At 45.0% G+C, this 22,713-nt stretch overlaps 1 protein-coding gene across 1 annotated transcript in view; it reads right to left on the bottom strand.

Annotated features, from left to right (window-relative positions):
- NDP (Norrie disease (pseudoglioma)) overlaps positions 1–7,576 on the bottom strand; it is an 8,102-nt gene extending 526 nt beyond the window's left edge. The window contains exons 1-2 of the mRNA XM_010288062.1: positions 7,287–7,576; positions 5,763–5,810 (exon numbers count right to left, since the gene is read on the bottom strand). Coding sequence (XP_010286364.1) covers positions 5,763–5,810; positions 7,287–7,505 — 267 coding nt within the window. The 5' untranslated portion in view covers positions 7,506–7,576. The remainder of the gene's footprint in view (positions 1–5,762; positions 5,811–7,286) is intronic.
- Between the last annotated feature and the right edge of the window lie 15,137 nt (positions 7,577–22,713).

Raw genomic sequence — 22,713 nt, forward strand, 5'->3', positions numbered from 1 at the left:
TGCCAGCCGGCTGCCCCCTTCCAGTCTGGCTGGTCTGTCTTCGCTTGCTGCACCTCCCCAGCTGGGAGAGGGCACCCAGCCCCACAGAGCCCATTGCCCCCAAGCTGTGCCTGAGAGAGCGGAGAGGGTAACGCGGGCAGGAGGAAAAGGGAATCTCCTCCCGGAGCCCTGAGCACCAACACCAGTAAGGACTACGGGGACTGGTTTGCTGAAAGCTGTCCTTGGGGCTCCAAATGGTGGCAGCCAGACCCGCTTTCCAGGCATGGTGACTGTGACTGTGACTTGCTGACCCAAGATTTGTGGCAGGCCAGGCCCTAAATCAACAGCCCAGATACTTCAGTTGGGTACTTTCCAACGTTTTGAGTATACATACTAGTAATCAGCAGAACTGGTCCTCGGGGACAGTGAACGTCTCAAATGCTTATATATATAGCCATATAAAGTAGAAGTATAAAGAAGATGCTCATTTTATTGCTTCTAAAGAAGTATGTTTCTAGCTCCTTTCACAAAGATCGCCTTGAATAGGTATTTGCAATTATATCTGTGCATATATATATAATTGCGTGAGCTGTGTCTGTATAAAATGCACTGCACAGTGTAAGGCAGTGAAAACGTAAAGAAGTATGAACTCTTCGCCAAACATGAGGGTTGAGCAGTGAGATTTTCCGACAGCAGTGCAGGCTCCATGGCTCTTTTCCTCCTGAGTTCACCGACTGAGCTGTGACCAGAGCAAGGTAACTTGCACAAAGAGAGGTGCTAAGGAAGGGAAGCCCATGGGGAGTCACCTGCTTCTCTTCCCAACAACCTGTTGCTGAGCAGAGAAGGTGGATGGAGTCTCCTAAGCACTGTAGAAAACATGGAACGGATCTTCTAAAGCTCAGGAAATCAAGTGGTTAGAAACAGTTGTTATCACCTTGATAACAGATGTTGGAGAAGTTTAAACAAACTCTTATACTTTCACGGGGAATGAAATATTATTTAAGTCCAGATCAGCTAATTCTCATTAACCAACACAAACTTCAAAATCAACTTATTTTATCATCCCAACAAGGTCAAAATGTGTCAGAGGTCAGAAGGTAGGTAGTAAAACAGTCATAAGTCTATTCTATAACCAAAGAAGAAAATTACATTTTAACCATGCTGCAAATATCTCATGGTTTTTTCAATCTAAAAGGATAACTACAAACTTGACGGCAAATATTTTACAACATTAAACACTTCTGAGATTCTTTGACTACAGATGATCTATTGGCTGCAAATCTCCAAGTCTTGGAAGGAGGTATGTCAAATGTTTAATTTTCTCTTTAGTCAGAGTCATGAGGAAAGATGAGAGAGAAAGAGAGAGAGCAAATATCCCTGGTATAAACTGTCTATGGGAAAGGCGCTGATCTTCCATAAGGAAAATATTTTGTACAATGCTTAAAAATTACTCTTCCAAGAGTACTCGCATGCTAAACGGTTTGCTTGGAAATGTATTAATATATTAACAAGCACAATTCCATCAACACAGGCAGATCACAAGGAAGATATCATCATAGGTGCCGATCTGGGATTGGTACCACCTTGTCCCTCAGTTAAATTAAGAGATGGGTTCTTGTGGCTCTTCAATAGATTTGCCATCCTTCGTGATTTGTAGTATAAATCAATGTATGATCCCCTTCCTGTGATGCTGCCTATTCATAAACAAATTCACTTCAGCTTTTAGTAGTAATATGGTGGGAAGGAATTTTCAGTGTACTGTTGAGCCACATCCTGGCTTTAGACATACCAGCTACATCAAGCTCCTTAATACCAGTGTCTTTAGTGTATATGAGAACAGGGAAAGGGACAGTCATTACAGCACTAGCACCCCATTACTGACAAATGAAGATCCACTTTTGTCCCTCGGTAAACAAAGCTCACTTCCCACAGTGACAAGCAGGCAGCTGATGAATAGCGATGATGTATTGCGAAGGAAAGACAGCAGATCGCCACATTTTTAAAAGTTTCCTTCCCAGCACCTTGACAGCTCTTGTTAGGTCCCCCACTTTGACCAGTTCACCAGGCTGTGTGCACGCTCTGTCACAGGCTGTTCCCAAATGTTTGGTGAAGAGGAGGGTGAGGAGCAATCCAACAGCAGCTGGCAGCTGCTCAAAGGGGAGTTGCATAGATAACAGAGCGAAACACTCCTCAGGAGTGGCAATAGGGGACGTGCAATGGCCACAAGTTGCTTTTTTGGAGGTTCAGAGGACCTCCAGAGTCCCATCCAGCTAGCATTTCTATGACTCTGTGATTTCAGCCCAAGTGTGATAGCACACACTGCTGTATGGTGGAGGTGATTTCTAATGGTTGATTGATGCTTCTGGAGCTGGAGTGGTTAGTCACTTCTGGTACTGTTACCAGACTTTTTACAGTACATACCTGCTCCTGTATCTGCAGGTACTTTCAGAAACACCAAGTGAAAACAACCCAAAACCTGAGGAATAGGGTTAAGGACTACAGAAGAGTTGCGGCAATGTAATTATAGAGCAGAATTACCTAATGTACCAATATCTGTGTCTCAATACATTTCTTAAGAACAGCAAGCTTTCTAAAGAAAAAACAGTCAATATTTCTCCAATATGCAACTGCATTTAAAATTTCTTAGCAAGCCTTGTCTTTAAAAACATGTTTTATTCTATGGAGACTCTAACTTTAATCTCAAATTTTGCTGGCTACTTAGTTTTTTGTTAAGAGTATGGTCGTATTCATATCATGTAAAATTACACAGAGTGTTGGTTTTATGCTCTGATTTTGCATTACAGAGTAAATTTTTACAAATGGGACTGCACCATGGGTAGCAAGTGAAGCTTGCAGGATAAAGAAAATTCAGATTTTGCATTTTGATAGCTTTCTAAACTTCTGGACTAACCCGAGTCCTCAACAAAATTTAACCTCCTCCTCCTCATAAATCTAGAACAGCACCAGTGGATTTTGACAGGTGTGCAAATGAGCTGGAAATAGCATGTACTTTAAAAGCTTTGCTTTGCCATTTCATCAATCGCAGCAGCTGCTTATTGCGTCGTATACTATAGCGCAATAGAGATTATCGCCTAAATAATTAGCAATGATATGATGGCATAGCGCAGTGACACAGTGGGGGTATATATAGTAAAAACGTGTGGGTACTTTAGAACCTGACACGCGTGCCTCTTGGCTCCCCTTGTCCCCCGCACATGTGAGCCTGTGCCTGTCACCTTGCGATGCTGGATCCGGAAGCGCGGCGCGCTACCGCGTGGGAACCCCGGGGGTCTCGCGTGTATGAGCAGCTGGGCAAAAAATGGCTTTCTTACTTGAAGCCAGAAATCTCACAGGTGTCTGGATGGCCACGACAGAGAGCAACCTGAATCCGAGGCGATAATTGGCTCCGGTCATTCGAGCCATGTTCTGGAAATTCGGAAGCTGTGAAGCGGTTTGATATTAACGGTGTCTGTAGCCCCCCTCAGCAGCAAGCTGAGGCCCAAAAGCAGAGGTCCTGAGGTACGTGAGAGCAGGCTTTCACACAGCATCCGTGGCCTGGCTGCAAGCAGGCACCACTGAAAATCTCCTGAGCTACCTCACGAGCGAATCTCTTCAAACATTTGCTAAATCTTTCTTCGTCTGGTCCGTGTCTCTCTGGGCTGGATTCCTTGGTGTGAGGCTGTCAGTGGTAGCGCTCTCCTGGCACATCTGGAGGAAGCACTTGTCACAGCCAGTACTGTAGTTTAGCAGGCTCTGATTGCAGCGGCGAGGCCATCCAGCACACGAAAGACCCGTGGGTCTCCGTGGCAGAGGTCAGGCAGAATGCACTATGGTCAGGAGAGACAGTACCTCATGACCTGACACGAACATTGCCTTGATGTCAAAGGAAAACACTGGTTTTCAGGAACAAATGACTTTGTTCCATCCCTCCTTTGTGTCTCTTTTGTACATACTGTTACTATAATGGACTAAATTTCCGAAGGCTTTGGAAACCTGTTTTCAACATCTGTCTGAGGTCACAAGCAAGAGGGATTTTAATGATTAGATTATATTGGGTGGACGTTTCCAAATGTAACAAAACTGCTTCCCATGTGGGTATAATTGGCAGCCTCCACAGAGAAGCACGGTGGACATAATCCTTTTTTAACCAAGACAGACAGCAAACGTAATATGTCTTGCAATTTCTGAAGCCATTTTTAACTTCTGTAATTCTATGCTGCACTAAAAGGGAAAACATACGGAGTGAAAAAGGATGGCTTGGTGGAACCAACACATCACGCCAAAAAAGGGCAAAGTCTCTGCTTGACATCAGTTGTCAGTCCCAGCTTCACAATGGAAACTCAGTGGAAGCTAGAGGTACCACAATTCCCACAGCTACTCCCTCAGAACCTTCCTTTTTTTGACTTGTTTATATTTTATCACTATATATATAGGAACAGACGCTGCGTCTAATTTTCATTAGCAAGTCTAATATTGGTCTGTGTTTATATGCTAGATCCAGAACAGAAGCCATATGTCTAGCAGGATGATTCAGATCCCTGAGATCTTAAAAAAAAAAAAGAGCTTGATTTAACAAACAGAGAGAAGTTTTCTAGGAAATGTCAAAATTATTTTGCTTTGTATGGAAACTGTTTTCATTTTCCACTTCATGAGAAAGTCCATACAACTTACAGTATTGTTAAAAAACTGTTCTTGAATCCTTTGTGGAATCTGGGAAGCCAAGATATGTGAACAATATTTTCAAACATGATTTCCATTTAAGAATTGATTTAAGAAAACTCATGGACTTTTTTGCTGTCGGAGTTACAAATGTTTATGTCAACAGCTTTTTTCTCAAAGCTCAGTTTTGAAATAATATGGTTTTCATTACAATGCCTTCCCTGTTCTCATTTCCATCAGCCCCACTCCTAAAGGCCTGATTGTTTTGCTCCGTCATTAGGGATGCTAAGAAGTTGAGTTGTTGTTGGGTTTCCTTCCTTCCTTCCTTCCTTCCTTCCTTCCTTCCTTCCTTCCTTCCTTCCTTCCTTCCTTCCTTCCTTCCTTCCTTCCTTCCTTCCTTCCTTCCTTCCTTCCTTCCTTCCTTCCTTCCTTCCTTCCTTCCTTCCTTCCTTCCTTCCTTCCTTCCTTCCTTCCTTCCTTCCTTCCTTCCTTCCTTCCTTCCTTCCTTCCTTCCTTCCTTCCTTCCTTCCTTCCTTCCTTCCTTCCTTCCTTCCTTCCTTCCTTCCTTCCTTCCTTCCTTCCTTCCTTCCTTCCTTCCTTCCTTCCTTCCTTCCTTTCCTGCCCTCCTTCCTTCCTTCCTTCCTTCCTTCCCTCCTTCCTTCCTTCCTTCCTTCCTTCCCTCCTTCCTTCCTTCCTTCCTTCCTTCCTTCCTTCCTTCCTTCCTTCCTTCCTTCCCTCCTTCCCTCCTTCCCTCCTTCCCTCCTTCCCTCCTTCCCTCCTTCCCTCCTTCCCTTGCACTGTGTAGGAAGCAATGCCCTGAGCAGGGAAGAAAAGCACGGGCTGGCTGCAGGGCGGGCAGGAGCGTGTGGGTCCCATGGGTCTGGCAGTGCCAGGGCAGAAGCCTCACGGCGAGTGCCCGGCTGGCCCGGCGGCAGGAGGGCTTGGCTGCGCTGGTGGCTGCTGGAAGCTGGCGGTGATGTGGAGTCAAGCGGAGGCAAAGCTGTGCTGTGGGAACCCGCTGCAGATGGGGAATGGAGGTGGGTGGGTAATGGCCCACAGGAGGGACCAGAACATGAGATCCCTTTGTCCCCGGGTCAGAGAAGCCCCATCCTTCATCCTCCAGGACTGAATCGCCCCAGGGGCTGGGACCTGTTGTGTTTATCCTCTTTTGCCTGAGGCAGCATGCCCAGGGCGGTTATACTCTGCGTTTCTCACCGTCCTGGTGAAGTTACCCCTTGTTGCCCATTTGCTCTTCTGCATGTAGAGGGGCAAAGGTGGATCCTACCCAAACCTGGAGACCAAAGGGCCTCTGGGGGCTACCTATGATGTTGCCTACGTTATGTACTGCAGCTACTCCTGCTATCTGGCAGGGCAAGGAGCCAAAAGCGTTGGCCAGCTGGGTGGAGCATCGCCCTCCTGGACCAAACCACCATGGTAGCTATGGCTTCTCAGGCGTAATGGGTGATCCGGATTGCCGTGGGAGGGGAGGGCTGCTACCTTCTACCCCCTGCCAGGACGTAAAAAGCACCCACTCCACCCATACTTGTCACTTTTGCCTTGCACTGGAGTCAACCGCAATAAAATCAGCATTTCACAAACAGACGCATCTCTGCAGTTCTGCACATTAATGCTGGATGTTTCACAGATGGTAAGAATGTCTAGTCTAGCTAAAAGCAAAACAAAAGGTCTCTCCTGAACCACAAATCATGCACGATTTTACTGCTTGAGCTCAAGAGCAGTAGGGCAAAAGCCTCTGACCTCCCATCAGCCTCCCATCGTCCTCTTCCCCGACACAGGGCCAGCAAAAGCGCTGGTGCTGGCGGTTGTTCCCTTTCGTTAATCCAGGGACGTGGGTACACACGGCAAAGTCATTTTCCGCAGGACAGAGGGGTTGTCCAAGCAGAGACTGTGCATCTGAATACGCGCTGGGTTAACTCAGCCAGAACAAATTAGGACAAGACGAAAGGGACCAGCAAGGATTTTCCCATTGTTTCTGCCCATTCTTTTTCTCCACACAATGAAATAAATGACTGTAGGCTACATGCACAGGCTGCTCAACCATTTTGACACAAAATTTTTCAGGCTTGAAATCTCAAATAAAAGAGATTTTTTTTGTATTGAATTGTATTTATTTGTATTTCCTTCTGCTCCTAAGCCCTACAGTAAACATCCAGTTGTAATTCTGCATGAAAACAAAGGCCTTGAAACTAAATGGGGGGGGTGGGGGGGTGGGGGGGTGAAATTAGCAACGATTTTTCACATTCTTTTTTTGTTACCATTTTACAGCTTGTTTCTTTATCTCAGTACTTCACCTCGAAAGTTATAAATTTACGTAGTCCGGATTAAAGACCCACTTGAAGGAGGGAGCAACTGGGATGATCTAAACTCCCAAACTAGTCCATCTCCTTGGCACTGGCAGCTGAGACTCCAACGTCCTCCTTTGAATCTTATCATTTACTGCATGTTAGCTTTACCATCATGGTGTGGTTTTTTTTAAAAGGTGAAGAGAGAGTCAGGAGCCTTTCTCTCCAGCCCCAGTTCTGATGTACACACTCAGATGTCTCTACATCTGTATGTCTCTGCACGCTGGATTTTGGTAGCAAGGAACCTGCTGCACCCTGCTGCGAAGGGGTGAGGGAAGTCCTTACCTTCGAGCTACACTTGTACAAGGGGTGGCTGATGGAGTCGACGTAGTGATGCCTCATACAGCGGCTGGGATCGGAGTCGATCATGAAAGAACCGTCTGTTTTACTGTCCGCGTCTCCCATCATTGCCAGGAGCGAAAGCATGGAAATCGAAGCTGCAAGTACATGATTTCCCATTGTCGGGGAACTTCTTGCTGATAACAGCAGAGGGAGGTAGAGCATTAAAAAACCTCCAAATACTGGCAGCCAGTTCCTTTCCAGGATGGTGAAAAGTCTGTTTTAAGTCTCTTAGCTGTCATTCTTCTTCTCCAGTTGGAGTTTGCTGATATTGTAATCCGTCAAAGAATCTCTTGCGTAGCTGGAAGAAAAACAACATAAATCACAATCCTGACCAAAAAGAGCTATGGAGAAAACCAGACATAAATAATATTAAGGAACAGAGGATTTTTGCTAGCCAAAATAGATGCTCTGAGTGAGCATCATTCCTGCAGTAGGTAGCATATATGACATTAGGAAGGAGATGTCAAGGCCTTGTTACTTTAAGCATTGCTCTGTCATTTTACTGGGGAGAACTTTTTGACTTCTAACATCACAAGTGCTGCAATGACAATCTTTTTCACTTGAAGATGTCTCTAATGAGCTCCCCTCAAACTGGTGATTAGTAACACATCAGAGATTTCTGCAAATTAAAAGGACTGTGTATCCACTCAAAGTGTCAGAAAACACCCTCAAGGGGGCAAAGCTAGGCTGCCTCCTGCATTACAGATGGGAATTTCTGGCCCAAGTAGCACATGGAAAGGCTGGAGGCAGGTTGACCCCTGGCTCTAGGGGCTGCGTGTCGGTCTCCTGCAACCCCTGCGCTGCAAGGACAAGGGGCACACCCAGGATGGAGGGACGCCGAGGGTCCGAGCCCGGACATGGGCAGTGCAGTCCCCTGGGAAACTCGCTGACCACCGCCTGGGGACCTGCCCCTCGGTCTCGGGCTGCCCTGCCCTCCGGGGTGCCAAACTCACGTGCACAAAGGTGGGCATGCTTTACTTGCTTACTCATCAGGCTGCACTGGCTGAGTTTCAGTCTCTTCCCCATTAATTAAAGAGCAGCATCTGAAAAATACATTATATTCCATAATATCCAAGTACATCCCAGCTATGCATTAGGAAAAAAAATATACGCAGGTGGAGTCACACAGATTGCCACTCGGGCACCTGGATTCCTGGCGCATGTTGGAGACCAGGAGATCCCCCAGAAAAGAGGCAGAAGGCAGCGCCCGAAACTCTCCCCATAGCTCTGTGCCAGCAGGGAAAGGAGAGCATCTCCCTCAGCTGCTTCATCACAGCCCCTTGATCCTTCTCACGAAGCCCGTAGTCCTACATGGATGATTTAATTTTGCTTCTACTACAAACAGCTACAGCTCAAAAGAGCTGTGAATTATCCGTCCAAATATAAACTGATGAAGCAAAGGATAGTCATAAGTAGAGTTAAAAGCCTGAGGACTTTCTGAAGAAACTTATGATAAGACAGTTCTCTGGCCAGGCAGAACGGCTCCCCCAGAGCCTCTTGCCTATTTAAAGAGCTGATGTGTGCCTTTATTGCCTTATACAAACCTCTTTCAAAACTGTTTTCTGGTTTGCTGATGATATTCTAAACTGATTGATACTCATCTCCCCAATAGCCTGAAATTACGAGGCCTCCCCACCAGAGTGCTTGATGATTCATGCGTTGCTTTATAGCTTGCTCAAACACTTTTGTGAGAGGAGCGCACAGCAGTGAGAAACACTTCCAGAGTTCATCCAAGTTGGGAGTCGGGACTTGTTGGGCTGAAGTGACATACAAAGTCTCATGCTGGGAAGAAATGTAATTAAGGATGCTTTGTATGTTAGACATCTATAAAAGCCTTTTTTTGGTTTCAAACTATTATCCATGTGCCTAAGTAGGAAAGGAAAAATGATGTGACTGTGGATTTAATAGACAATATATTTTTTCTGACCTATGACCTGGTGTATTTTCCTCAAGCAAATGTTTTTCAGTGGATATGGCATTAAAAAAATACTGAGTCTTTGCAGTATAAGGAGCATAATCGACACTAAACACTTAGGATCTCAGATACATTTATGCACAGTCTTATTCATGTCAGTAAATATGCCCCCAAACATTTTAGCAGGGTAAGAGAGAAATCTCTCGGTCATGGGAGCTGGGACAGACCCCTTCCCAGAAGTGAACTGTACTGCTCTGGTTCATGCAGATGATGCCCAAGGATTAGCCAACAGGAGGAGTGATGTGCTTTTGTGTTTGGTTTTTTTTTTTATATTTAACCTTTTACCTACATTCCTATTCTTCTTTAGAAAGAGGCTGACCAAAACATGCTGCTTGGCAAGGTCTCTCTCCAACATAGTTAATCAGTATTACACACCCAGTAATTCCCTTTCTGTCCAAATAAATTTACTTGATGCTGGATGGTCTCATCTCACATCGTGTTACGTCCAGGGATCCCCATTTCCCACTCTCTCTGTCCCACTGTTAATTTTCTGCTTCTATATCTTTCTATGGTTTTGATCAGTATGATTTAATACAGTGAGAGAAATCTGGAGTCCTGGCTCAGTTTTCAAAGACTTATCTCTCTAGTTTTCTTCAGGAAATAATTTGATGACATAGAGTCTGTCTCATGAAAACACTCTCAGAAAGCTAGAAGGAAGCAGGGAAAAATGTGAGAAAAGGAAGACATCTGTACCTTCTTCAGGGTAAGCACAGCACAACAAAAAAAAGTATTAACAATTTCACAATCTTTTAAAATTGCCCTGATACTTCCCTGGCAAAGAAACGTAGGGGGTTTTGGTAATAAAACTTTGAAAGAAGGAAAAAAGTACTATTATCACATATTTGTTAGTAAAAAGAGAGACCACAAATGTAAATAGGACCCATCTTCTGTGAAAAAAACTGTGTACAGTTGTTGATAGACATACTGGCAAAACAAGTGTGTAGGTACTGGGAGCAGGACTGCAGACAACAGTGGGCTATTTGCACATGCCAGTATCTCATGACATACTTATGTGAAGTCTACACATACATTTTTCAAGTACATATGCCATATATAACTGAGTCATATGGAAAAAAAGTCTCACAGGGACATTTGAACATATAGAAGTTAGTGTGTAGATTTTTGACTGTGTAAAAAAAGTCTAAATATTTTCACCCAGGTACATCATTGTGATGAAGTATATTGACATGACATTTTCCATTTCCAGCTGATATTGTGCAATGGCATTTCACTTTAAATGAACATTCTTTTTTTTTTTTTTAAAGGTTGTATTCCTTTTGAAATGCTATCTGAAATTATAAAATCCTAGACAGTACATGATATCAGGATTGATATATGTAGTTTCCAGACTGTCCTTCTGTCTAAAACCAGAAGCAATGGTTTAGACCTGTAATCTTTAATCATTATAGCTGTACTTATGATGACATTTTGTTTCATTTGGAAAATACACTTTTTAATCAAAATCAATAATTTCACATAGAATTTTTTTTCTTTTATTTAAGCTGTTTTTTCCTCAGTTTCTTTTCATGTGAAAAACTGTGGTAAACAGCCTGTCTGCCAAGCTAACAAGAAGGAAGCTAAAATGCTTCCTCTTACATCAACCTGTAAAGAAAAAGATGCGAAGGTGACTTCGTATTCTCAGGCTGAAAACTGGCTACAAAAATATTTGGCCTAACAGTGGATGAAAATCACTACTTCCCATTTTTTCAGAATTCACTGATATGGGCATTACAGGTTGTTAATGATAAGCTTATAGCACCCTTTCCATATAACTGGTTTTCAGGAATTCACAGAGACATAACATGCTAAAAGCTGTTACAGCTGTTACCTAAAACTGCTACAGCTGGGTTTTTTAGGTACAGCTAAGAACTGCAGGGAAAGATAGAAGACATCCCAAAGAAAGACCAAATGAACATACAATCCGAGACTGTATTCCACATGGACATAGGGGCAGAGTTAGGGCTATTTTTCCAATGTTATGTTGTTATTAACTGCTTTTTGAATGATGAAATAAAGATTTCTTATCATAGTCTTAATATCACCACTTAGAGAGTGGTGAAGGTTAAAATTTTGTTTTGCTTTAAAGACAGAAGAAAATTCCATCATCTGGAATTATTTAGCCAGTCACTTTGTGAGAACGTAAACAGAAATTCCCTTTTTGCTATGTATCTTGGAAAAAATAAAGAGCTGAGCAATTCTCCAAAGGTCTGTTGGATCTGCACCGCTTTTACCCTGGAAGGTAGGAAGGGAGCAATGGAAAAGCTCATTTATGGTGTACTTCTACTTAGCTGTTCCCCGCTCCTGAGCCCCCTGAATTAGGCGTGCACGTATGTTCAGCTTGGCCTTCGTTTGCTGTGTATTTTCCATGTTTGAGACTCCTGCTTGATGACGAGGGTACAGTTCAAGTCATTCAATGCCTTCTATGTTTTGAGGCTGCCAAAACCCCATCGGAGCAGCAGGGTGTATATATAACTAAGCCTGGCCTTGCATGCTGTGCATATTTAGTAAACACAATTACTTGGATCCTACCATGTGCTCCCCTCATTCTGAATTTGTTATGTAAACAGAAGAGTTACAAGACTACCCCGTTTCCCCAAACTCCAGCCTTAAAAAAGTGTCACTACCCATATATGTGTATATGTGTGTGTGTGTGTGAGTAGTTTGCCTTTGCTGTTCTGAGAAAAAAGCCACAAAGACCTTTATGAGAACAAAACGGATTTCTCAAGAACTTTAATCTGGAAAAGTTTAGGCCAGAAAGATGAGGATCTCGGGGGTTTCCGCTCCAAGATCGGGGCTGGAGTGGAAACGACCGTGTTGGGCAAACTACACCATCATGTTACACCAGGGTTTGTTCTGCAGGGCTAAACTCCCCACTGCCATGAGAAGGGCCATGGAAGGGGCTGGGCATGGGAAGGCAAGGAGGATCAAACTGTGCTGGAGACGACCCCCAGTCCCCCAGCCCTGGGCATGGGGTAGCACTCTGGTGTCCCCCCTGTGGCCGCCTGGCCACGGTGCTAGCACAGCTCGCGGTGACCCGTCACTGGGATTCCTGAATAACAAATCTGTGCTTTCAGAGAACCTGGGGAACCATTGTTTCTGCTCCTGCAATGAGCTGCCAAGGCCTCAGCTGGTCATCGGCTGGGGGGCCACCTGCCTACAGAGCCGCCCCACGCTCAACCACAGCTCCCAGTCGACAGCGGCAGCTGGACTGCCCTTTTGCCTTTCTCCCAAAGCCGTGTGTGTTATTCTGCACATCCACAGCTCAAGTCTTGCTCTAAGGCCACATCTCTGCTGAGCCATTAAACCCTCCTGGAGAGGCTCTCCAGCCGTGTGGCCACAGCATGATGTGGTCTGTCCCCAGACCTCCTCCAGCCTCCAGCAGCACTCAGATGGCTTCCAGGCCACGCAACTACCCGCACCATGCCTGGGGATGGCTTGGGAAGCACTGTGTGCTGTGGGACAAAATCGTACGAGTGACCGTCGAAGCAATTTAAGAGAACAGTTTATGTAGCAGGAGAGACGACCTAAGATGCCGTGATGATCCTGCTTTCTGTTGCATCAACTCAGGGGCTTTATCAGCTCCAGTGGATGTTTCAGCCCTGTAAACAAATCTAATCATCTTCTCATCTACTTATTTTACTGCGGCCATTCCTGTTCCAGCAGTGAAGTAACTGGGCTCCTATATGTGCTTTCCAAATCCTCGCTCCGCTCTGCAGCCGCCTTTCAGAACACCTGACAAAGTCGCCGAGCGGCCACGTGGCAGCCGGGAAGCAGCAGGTGAACACAGGGAACTCGAGTTGGTCGTGAAATGCCTCCAATGCAGCATTCGAACAGGTTTCTTCCCCTCCCAAGACCGGTCAAATACCAAACTAAATATTTTGAGTGAGATCCTGACAGGTCTAAATAAGTGAAATGCTTCCCCGAGGCCTCGTTGTGCTAAACGAGCGTTTGCCCTGTTGACATCCAGCTGTGCAGAAGCTTGTCCCCTTTGACACCAAAGGGAATGTTCTCACCCGTCGGAGCTCCATCGGCGCCGTGACGCAGCAGGTTGCAGGGCAGCGTGCGCCTGCGAGGAGGAGACGTGAATACCGCGCACTCCTGGCCGGAGCTGGCGGTAGCTGGTGAGCAAGAGGAGAGGGGAAAGAAAAAGGCCATAGAAAGGAAAATGGGCTCAAAGGAAGGGACTTAAGCCTCTTCATTTGGGAGTCCACAGGAGGGAAGCACATCTTCTGGTCCTACCGAGGTTGTGCTCTCCTCCCGCCTGCCAGCCAGCAACCACAGAGTGTTGTCCCGTAAAAAGCACGGAGAGAAAGCGGACACTACCTCTGAGCAGTCAGAAATGTCAAACGCGCTGATGGTAGTTGAGAAAAACTCCCGCACATCATTTTCTGCTGGGAGGCTTTGCTAGGTCTTCTAATACTTCAGGAGATGAATACCTGTGACTCCAAGCAGGCTGAAAAAATAGGAAGACCGTGGTATTTGAAGCAATAAGAAACACCATAGTAATTGCAGCAAATGTAATGGAAGAACGCATGGCTGCAAGCACCCCTGGGAGCATCAGCATGCGTGGGACGGGCACGCATGGGACCGGTTCCCGGGCTTCGACGGGACGGCTCCCGAAGGCCCCCATCAGCGTTCACGCACCGGGGACCCGCTGCATGAGGTGAAACAAATTAAGCTGAACAGCACTTGAGCTGGCTGAGCTTCTGTCTCCTTCTGAAGTTTCCAAGAGTATTTCCAGTCCTTCAGGTAGCTAGGAGAGGGAGAGCTAACGGTGCCTTCCTGCTCGGTGGCTGAAACAAGAGACTCTGGTGGGTACTGCAGGCTGGCGCCCCGCCAGCAGGCAGGCACAGGCCAACGTGGAGAAAAGGTTTTTAATACACTCGCAAAGAATAACTACAGGCGGACAAAAGAGTGCTTGTATTTTTATTCTTTCCTTTTCCTGCTTCCAGGAAACTTTAAATAGATTGATTAGGGGCATGTATGGGATCTCTCGCTAATGAGCTAGTAGAGCCATTTAATGGCGAGGTGATGCCAGCCTTGGATTTTTTCTTTATTCTTGTGTCTTGCTGACTATCAGAGTAGTTGTGGTCTTGAGTCTGGGACAGGAACTGAGAAGAACACAGTTCTCCACTTGCTGGTCCAGAGGATGCCGAATGGAATCATCCCTCGGTGAAGCACCAGGCGCAGAGCCGAGCTAAGTAAGGCTGCCCGTCCCTCTCAGGAGGCAAACCAGCAAGGGTGGCTGCTGGCTAAAGTGCAAATATTCCCAGCCAAGCATTAGCTATAGGATTTGCTTCAGTAATTACCTCTACTTTAGTCTTATGACCCACCGTGAGGAAAAATGACTCTTGGCCAAATGACAAGTTGCTGAGAGGTCTAGGGCATTCGGGCACGTGCCTTCTACCTGTTGGCGTGTGTTACAAGCAGGTGGGTGGTTTTCGTTCTCTGTCTTTTACTGTATCGCATGCCTGATGATCAGAGGTTGATTTAACGTATTTCCTAGAGAACACAGAGGACTGTAGATATTGATAGGTGCAGGAGGAGGAATGGGTTTCTTCTTCTTCAACACTAAGCAAAGACACCCCTGCGCTGGGACCAGCAGGGAGTGCCATGCATGGTGGAGACAGCACACGACTGAAGGGGATGTTGCCTCCTTTCTGACCCTAGGGACAAAACCCTCTCTTCTTTTATACGCAGGCAAAATTCAGACCACCGTCCGTATACCTTGGCCTCGGATAATTAAGGAACCTAAATATTTGGCTCATGGTAACAATTTTATGTCTTCTAACAAGGGGAACAGCATTCCCCTAGGTCCCACTCTCTTTGAGCCGTGCTGCTATGACAGTAATGCGATTGTCACTGCCATGGTATGCTTAACCTTTGCCAAACCAGAGCTGAGGCATTAACTCCGACCCTCAACTCACATGTCTTAAAGGGCAACATAACCTGTGCTGCCTCCACACTGCTGGACCGACACAGTTTGCAGCTCAGTAATAATAAGCACGTAAATGTGACAAGCGTAAGCCGTAACAATGATTGATGCAAATAGAAAAATAACAAAGAGAAGCTGAAAAATAGCGATGCGGTGGAATTCCTAGGAGCGGTGTCTCTGTGGCACCGGCAGCCCGATACCCTGACACCAGAAGAAAGGCTACATTCGTCTGTTGGTAGAAAGGATCTCCGTGCCACGCAATGAAATTCCAGCAAACAGGACAAGGACTGATGGTGTCTGGAAGTGGTAGTGCCACTGCTACCCGGATAATAGTCTGAATTAGATTATGTGAAAAAAGAAGGAATATATAGACAGCCAGCTGCTCAAAGGCTTACTACAACCTTGCTTTTATTGTTCTGCTAAGTTAGAGGTGGGGCATCAGAGGGATTCCTAACATACCACTACTGAGAAATTTTAATATGTTCCACACTGACACATATAAAAAGGAAATAACAGCTGATCATAGTCAGCGGAGACTGCAGCATCCCTCCGTACGCATGCACAGAAGCGTGGGCAAAGTGGGGTGCTCTTGGCCGGGGAGACTCAGGCACCCAAGCTAACCTGACACCAGCTGAACCTTTCTCTCGCCATTGAGCTGAGTTTCAGCGAAAGGGCTGTTGAGCAGGAAGCAAGACAGCAGAAAAAAAGGCGGCCTTGGCATGGCTGCTCACCCCATCCCAAGATACCAGAACGTGGAGAAGGGCAGGGGAGCTGAGAGGCTGCGCATTTAACACTGATGAAAAGAAACACGTGTTTACACAAGTGACAATGATCCGGTGGAACAAGATATCACAGAGGGCAAAAGTTTAGCTGGGCTCAGCAAAAGGACTTGTTATGTATGGGAGGGTTACAGTTGCAAGGGTTTTATTATTAAAGAGTTTTTGGAAGGGTTGTAAACTCTCAGGACTCTGAGAGTTCAGTTGATAGGGCTAGGGAAAAATCCTTCGCCACAGCAAGTTACACCGTAGCTGCCTGCCATGGGGTCTCTATGTCTGTCTTTGATGTGGCCGCTTCCAGTCACACTCAAGAGGTGGATTACTCAAATAACATGGGACTGTGGCACGGTCTCATGTAGCAAAACTTTTCTAAAACTCCTAGAGACAAATCTCTCCTCATACCCAGCAGGACATTAGAGGCAGAGGATTTAGTAGTATTTGCAATACAACTGCCTAATATTTATAATTGTAATTACAATGGTAGTACTTGTGGGAAAAAAAGGAGTTTGGTTTTTTTTCTTCTGCTTTCAGTTAAACAAATAATCTGCCAGACTTGTTGCAAAAACAAATGTCTCAGTGCCTTCATGCAACCTTTGTACCGTAGAAAGTCAACTCCCTTCAAGGTCCAAGAACAGCCTTGAGCACTTCCTAGTGCATCTGAGAGCAGACAAGCCAGGAAGGGGACACAGTCAGCCCCAGGGGAAACAGGGACTCAAGCTGACTCCAGGAGGACTCCCTGCCCAATGAGTCACCATGGGCATCAATGCCAGCCCCCAAGGATGTGGCTTGCTTCCCTCCCACCTGGGCAAAAGAGATTGCAGTCCTGGCAACTCAATCAAGGAAGAACGTACAGGTGCTTTCATGAGCCTCAATGGCACGTGAGGGATTGTTCCAGTGGGGCAGGTGGCTTTTGCGGAGATCAGCCGTGCACAGGTAGCTACCTGGGCTATTGCCACTGCAAACCGTACACAAGATTGTCCGTAACAGCTATCCTGCTCTGCAAGGGGGAATCATCAGTGTACATGCGTCTGATCAAAACCAGGCGCTGCGCAAACCCAGGAAACCTACATGGGACACTTTCAGGTAGAGATCTGAGCTTGTAACTAGAGTAATCATGCCACCCCTAATCATACCCCTTCACTAAATCAAATTACATTTTATTTTGTAAGTTTGAAACATCTATTTCTTCCACATTCGCTTTTAACTGGAAAATCTTAAAGCATCTTCTTGTAATTCCAGTATAGCAAATAAGATCTCATTATTCCAGCAAGAGCATGTCAATGCATATATAAGTCACATTGGGAACCCCTGATTCAAGCTGATAAGTAATTACCCACTAAATAGTTCTATTTAGTCAAGGGAATTATTCATGTGTATAACTGCTCACAGATATGAAAAAGGTCCCACAGCCCAAGCAAAAGTGAACATCATTAGTAATTCAAAATTTAAAAAAAAATAGAGGTCCTAAAATGTAGATGGTCTTTTGAGGAGGGGCAAATAACAGCACTGTGATGATTACATCCACATTTATTGACCCAATCAGGCAGCTGGGTTGCTTCTATTAGAAAATAACTTTGCAATAAGGAACTGGTTTGAAGTGAGTTTGTCCCCACCATTGTTTTTAAATAATCATTTGCCTGTCTTTTTCCAATATGCAGGTCTCACTTCTCAGCCACTGGGACAGTTGCAAAACTTTAGGAACTGTTAGTAACATTTAGCATATAGGAAACATTTTTTTCATCTTTAAAGAGCTGCAGAAACCTTAACAAGTTACTTGTCATGCCATCTGTCCCAGACAGAAACAAATAAGATGTGCTATGAGGAGGCTACAGGAGAAATGTAAATGAACTTGAGGGGTAGGATAAGAAATCTGCCCGACAGTCCCACAAGAGCCAGTCTGCACACACACCATCTTGCAGATTCAGATTTGCCACAAGAAAATTGCCCCCCTCAGAACACACTCTGTGTGAGTCTGCTTTACTGGCACTGCAACAGTTAGCTAAGGTACTACTGAGATTGCTCTCCACATGGTCCAGATTTGTTACTCTATTTTTTGCTGCTGGACCCATTCATTTGAATTTCTCTGGGATGAATTCACTCACCTGAATCCTAGCAGGGAGACAGGGCTTTCTTCCTCAGCTGGGCTCTCTCGGGGCAGTGTCCGTTCCCACGCCTCACAGTTACACTACGCTGGCACTTTATCACCGGGCTCATACAGTGAAACTCTTTTTTTCTCCCAAAGACACAGAGAACAGTTATGCTCGTGCCTCTGACGCCGATACACAGCAAAACGATCTGCCAGCGAAGGAGGAGAGCCTCCTGCTCTCCTTCGGCAGGCGGTCTGGGGTCCTGCAGCATCCTCCCGTGTCAGCTACTGACTGCACAGCCACGCTGCATGACGTGTAGCGCTGACGGGGTCGGCTACCTACTAAATATACCCCTCACTGTTACAGCAAAGGCAAACACTGTGGCTTTCCTCACAGGTTTCAGCCAATCAAGAGTGTATGTTAAATCTGTCCTAACCCATAACCAGTGCTGTCCAGTCCATAGCAAATCATCCCAGAAGTTTGGATAAAGAATAATGTGCAAATTAAGAGTGCTCCTGCAAAGCATGACACACAAAGCTAGAAATAAATATTGCCTGTTGTTTCAAATTATTCTAAGCACTCCGGCAGATGACTGGCAAGGGAACAGCATGCATAAGCAGTGACAAAAGTAAACAGCCCAGCTTTAAATGAGCAGGCTTGCCTGTGTTCATAGAGCCCTATTGTAATGGGACAAAGAGGGTGCTGGCGATACCAGCGCTCTCTCGATGAATTCAGGGCAGAGTCCAGCACGTCCATTCACTCCAAAGCCGTACAGCTGGGACCGGCGCAGAGCTGCAGACGTGAGCCCGGCACGCTCACAAGAAGAGATGTTTAACCAAGTTGCTCGGAAGCACACTGGGCTACCTATTTGACTGCGTGCCAGCATCCTTCAGAGAGGAGATATAGTTAAAGATACAATGATAAGAAGGAGGCACAGGTACTAGAGCTGTGTTGATTCCACACCAACACATTTTAATTTAAAAAATGGTACAAGGAGAACATGTGTTTGTCACATAAAGAGATTAAGCACTTCAGTTTAAGTCCATGTAATACTCAAAATCTGGAGGAATCTCTTATTTGTGTGCTTACCTTTGGAAAATGCACGGCTCCTTCCTCCCCTCAAACTCTTCGGAGAGCTAAAAAGAGGTCCTGTTACTTCCAAATGCTTTTGTTCTTCTGTCCCTCTGTCACATGGCTTGCCTTTTATATTTGCAACACACAAAAGTTAGGGCTGTTGTTTAAGAGAGAGAGGGGGGGGAGAGAGAGAGAGGGAATGTCAAATGGAAAAGTGCCATTGCAGTCATATATCAATCAGGGCAGCGGCGGCAGCAGCTCGCTGGCAAATGGGAATTCCACAGAAATGTGAAGCTCTTGTTATCTGAGAAATCACAAAACACCACCAGCCAAGCTCCCCTCTGCAGGGACTTCTTATTGTTGGCAAGCCAGGAAACAGAAGGAAATGCAGGCACTTTTTGTTGTTGTTGTTATTGTTTCGGATCTGGAGATACTTACATTATGGCATATGTAATCCAGTGGAATAGAAATCATGAATCAAATTCCTTCCTAAACAAATGCTCTGTGTGCAAGATAAAGCAAACCACTGAGAAGCAAGGTAATAGAGCTAAGTGAAGAATCTGAAAGTAATGATTTAAAAAATTTGGTATGTGTTTGCACTTGGAAAATATCCATAGAGAAACTGGCTTTTCCCCGGATTACTCATCAATCTCCTTTTTTCTGACAGGTTTTTCTTTGATTTTTTTTAACTGTGATTGATATCAGATATCCTTAATTCAAGCTGTGCTGCTTTACTAGAATTGGTCACCTAAATCATCTGACATTCCCTGGCTCTCCAGTTGGGTAAGCAGACAAGCATTTTCTGTATAAATACTTGTCTGCAAATCTGCAATTCCAATGCTTCAGCTGATCTGCCCTGAAATTCTGAAGTCTCAAATAAACTTGGAAGTTTGTTCACAGAAGCAAACATTGTCTTTCTGTTTTACTCACCTTTCTCTGAGGAATGCCAATTTTGAAAATGGTTATCCTTCAAGCTTTTTATATAAATATGGTGGGTTTATGCAGGAGATGTAATTCCCTGAGGGCCTGAAGGCAGACCCCATCCACTGGAAAACCTCACTTAGAACAAGGACATCAAAGCTCTGGAGGCACCAAACCCTCTTCTCCACTTCCACGGAGGACCGCGCTTCCCTTCCCTTTGGGGTGTGCCCTTGTCCTCCTGCGGCGTTAAGGGAAGCACAGACCTTAGCCGGTTAATTAAAAAATAGGCAACATAGCTGGCCATTCACAAGCTGGATCTGTTCAGAGGCACTGGCCAGCAGATGGACGGGGTCCTGTGTCGATTGTGTTTGAACTGTAAAGGAAAGTTGGTATTTGATGGATGATGTTATTAGCTAAATGTCTTATGTGGTATAAGATCAAAGAACAGATGGAAATTATGCCTTAAAAATAGAATAATCTAAAAGGGGAATGGCTTGTAGATGAGTAAGCATCATGGAAACAATAAAGGAGACATTCTTTGGCTTGCTTTGCTGCAGAGCCAGGTTTGGCTGGTGGGTTAAACAAATGATCCACTTAGGGCCGAGATTCTCCGGATGTGAGTTTTGCTGCACGTTTTTTCCCTCATATTCAACATTCACATTGTTTTGCCTTTTAAGTCAAGTCCGGGTTTCTCTCACTGACCATATGTGTACCAGCTCTCTGCCTCCCTCGCAGGTGCCACTGCAGTCGCCCAGGGCAGATGATGGCAGAGCTCACCAACATCTTTGCCTCGCAGTAACTGCAGGCTCAAATGTCACCGGTGCTCTGGCACTACCCTTACCTTAAACAGAGAGACCACACGTAGCGATGTTTTCTAATTTAGCCAACACCCTCTTTTAAAACCAAGGGTATTGGCCCTTTTGCCATTATGCTGCCAGGCTGTCTCTCTTTTTCCATGGGAAAGAATGTGGCTGACATACATACTCCAGTTGCTTGCACTAAGGACCTGCCATGTGCAAGACAAAAGCCTGGCTAAGTAGCTCCTGGATTAAATCCTCCAGAAGACAGAAGATATCCTACTCACAGTCCCTTCCAAAAATGGTGTTTGAATTTTTTACTGCTGCAGCTTAGGATTGTTATCTTTGTGTCATCTACAGGAGACAATATCTGCATTAGTTATTCGTTGGGTGCTAAGCATACTTTAAATACTCAACAATTATCAATAATACCTCAAACAGGGGTATTTTTGAGAAGTAGTGCTCAGCGATTTGCTACCACAGCTACAAATTCCTAATACAGGAAAACCTGCAGATATTGGACTAAAAATTTTTCAAAAAATTAAAAGTGGCTTTCAGTTTTTTATCTTCAGCTTCAAGACCATGTTTGGCAGTAAGTGGGAGTTAATCATCAGTTAATTGACCTCACAGGCTGGTGACTTAGGCTTGACGCTCTCATTTGTGCCTTCTGAATGAAGCTGCACATGATCACAAGCACAGAAGTAGAGGCATCCAATGTAGCCTCCCCCCACCTCAGGAACACTATGGTCCATAACATTTTCATAGCTGTTCATAAATCTTCATCCTCTCTCAACCACTGTGACTTAATCCCACCCATAAAAACAGTAATTTTAAAGAAACAAATAAAAGCACAGCAGCTCAGAGCTCAGTTTTCAAAGATGATTAAACACCTGAGATGGCCCCAGATATTAGATAAGATTTCCAGAAGATCTAAAGTACCCTGCTCCCATCGGTTTTGATCTGAGTTCCCTTCAGAGAGAGTTTATCTCATTTAGTTGCCTGAAAATGAAGTTTAGGCTCTCCCAGCAGTAAATGGGGAGTTTCCACCCTGAATTACCTTCAGTTCAGGCCAGTTTAAGGTTGGCATCAATAACAGTTTTTCTCTCTGTTAACAACCAAAGATATTCTGCTGACTCCATTGGATTAAATATCTATTTTTTTTAAATAGGTAAAACTAGGTGAAATAAATCCCTCCCTCAAGGACTCAGGATGTAATTTTGAAGAGATGGAGTTCCACCTCTGCATGGAGTTCTACCAACCTCCCTGGTTCCATCCCCATGAAATGCACTGCAGACCTGCAACCCTAATGTGCAGGTTTACTTATTCCACCACTGTATGACCTGCAAGACTCATATTTGTCCTGGGAAAAACATTGTACTACCATTACCTGCAATTCAGTGGGACTGAATTTTTTGCCCTGTGGGCATCATGTTGTTTCCTCAGAAGAGTAAGATTTCACTTCTCCATCATGTGTGTGTTGTGAAATGCATTCAGAATGCCGCAGCAAAATCAATCTTTCGTTTTCATCTGAAGGATTTTCCAGTGCTGCTATTTTGTAGTCTTCCCCAGGCAATTTTTACATTCTGAGACGTTGGATGACAGACCTCCATATCATCAAATGTACTGTCAGAACAGGCACTACTTGGTATCTGTGCTGGTTGTGTCTGCGAAGACCGTGAATGGAATACACATGCAAGGACAATTTTTAAGTGTAGATATATACTCACACACAGACACAAACATGCACACTATTGCTGCAAGCAGTTAGAGGGAGTAGGATGTATAGGAATGCGGTTGAGGGAAAG

This window comes from Phaethon lepturus, unplaced genomic scaffold, assembly GCF_000687285.1.
Source record: "Phaethon lepturus isolate BGI_N335 unplaced genomic scaffold, ASM68728v1 scaffold805, whole genome shotgun sequence".
Lineage (NCBI taxonomy): Eukaryota > Metazoa > Chordata > Aves > Phaethontiformes > Phaethontidae > Phaethon > Phaethon lepturus.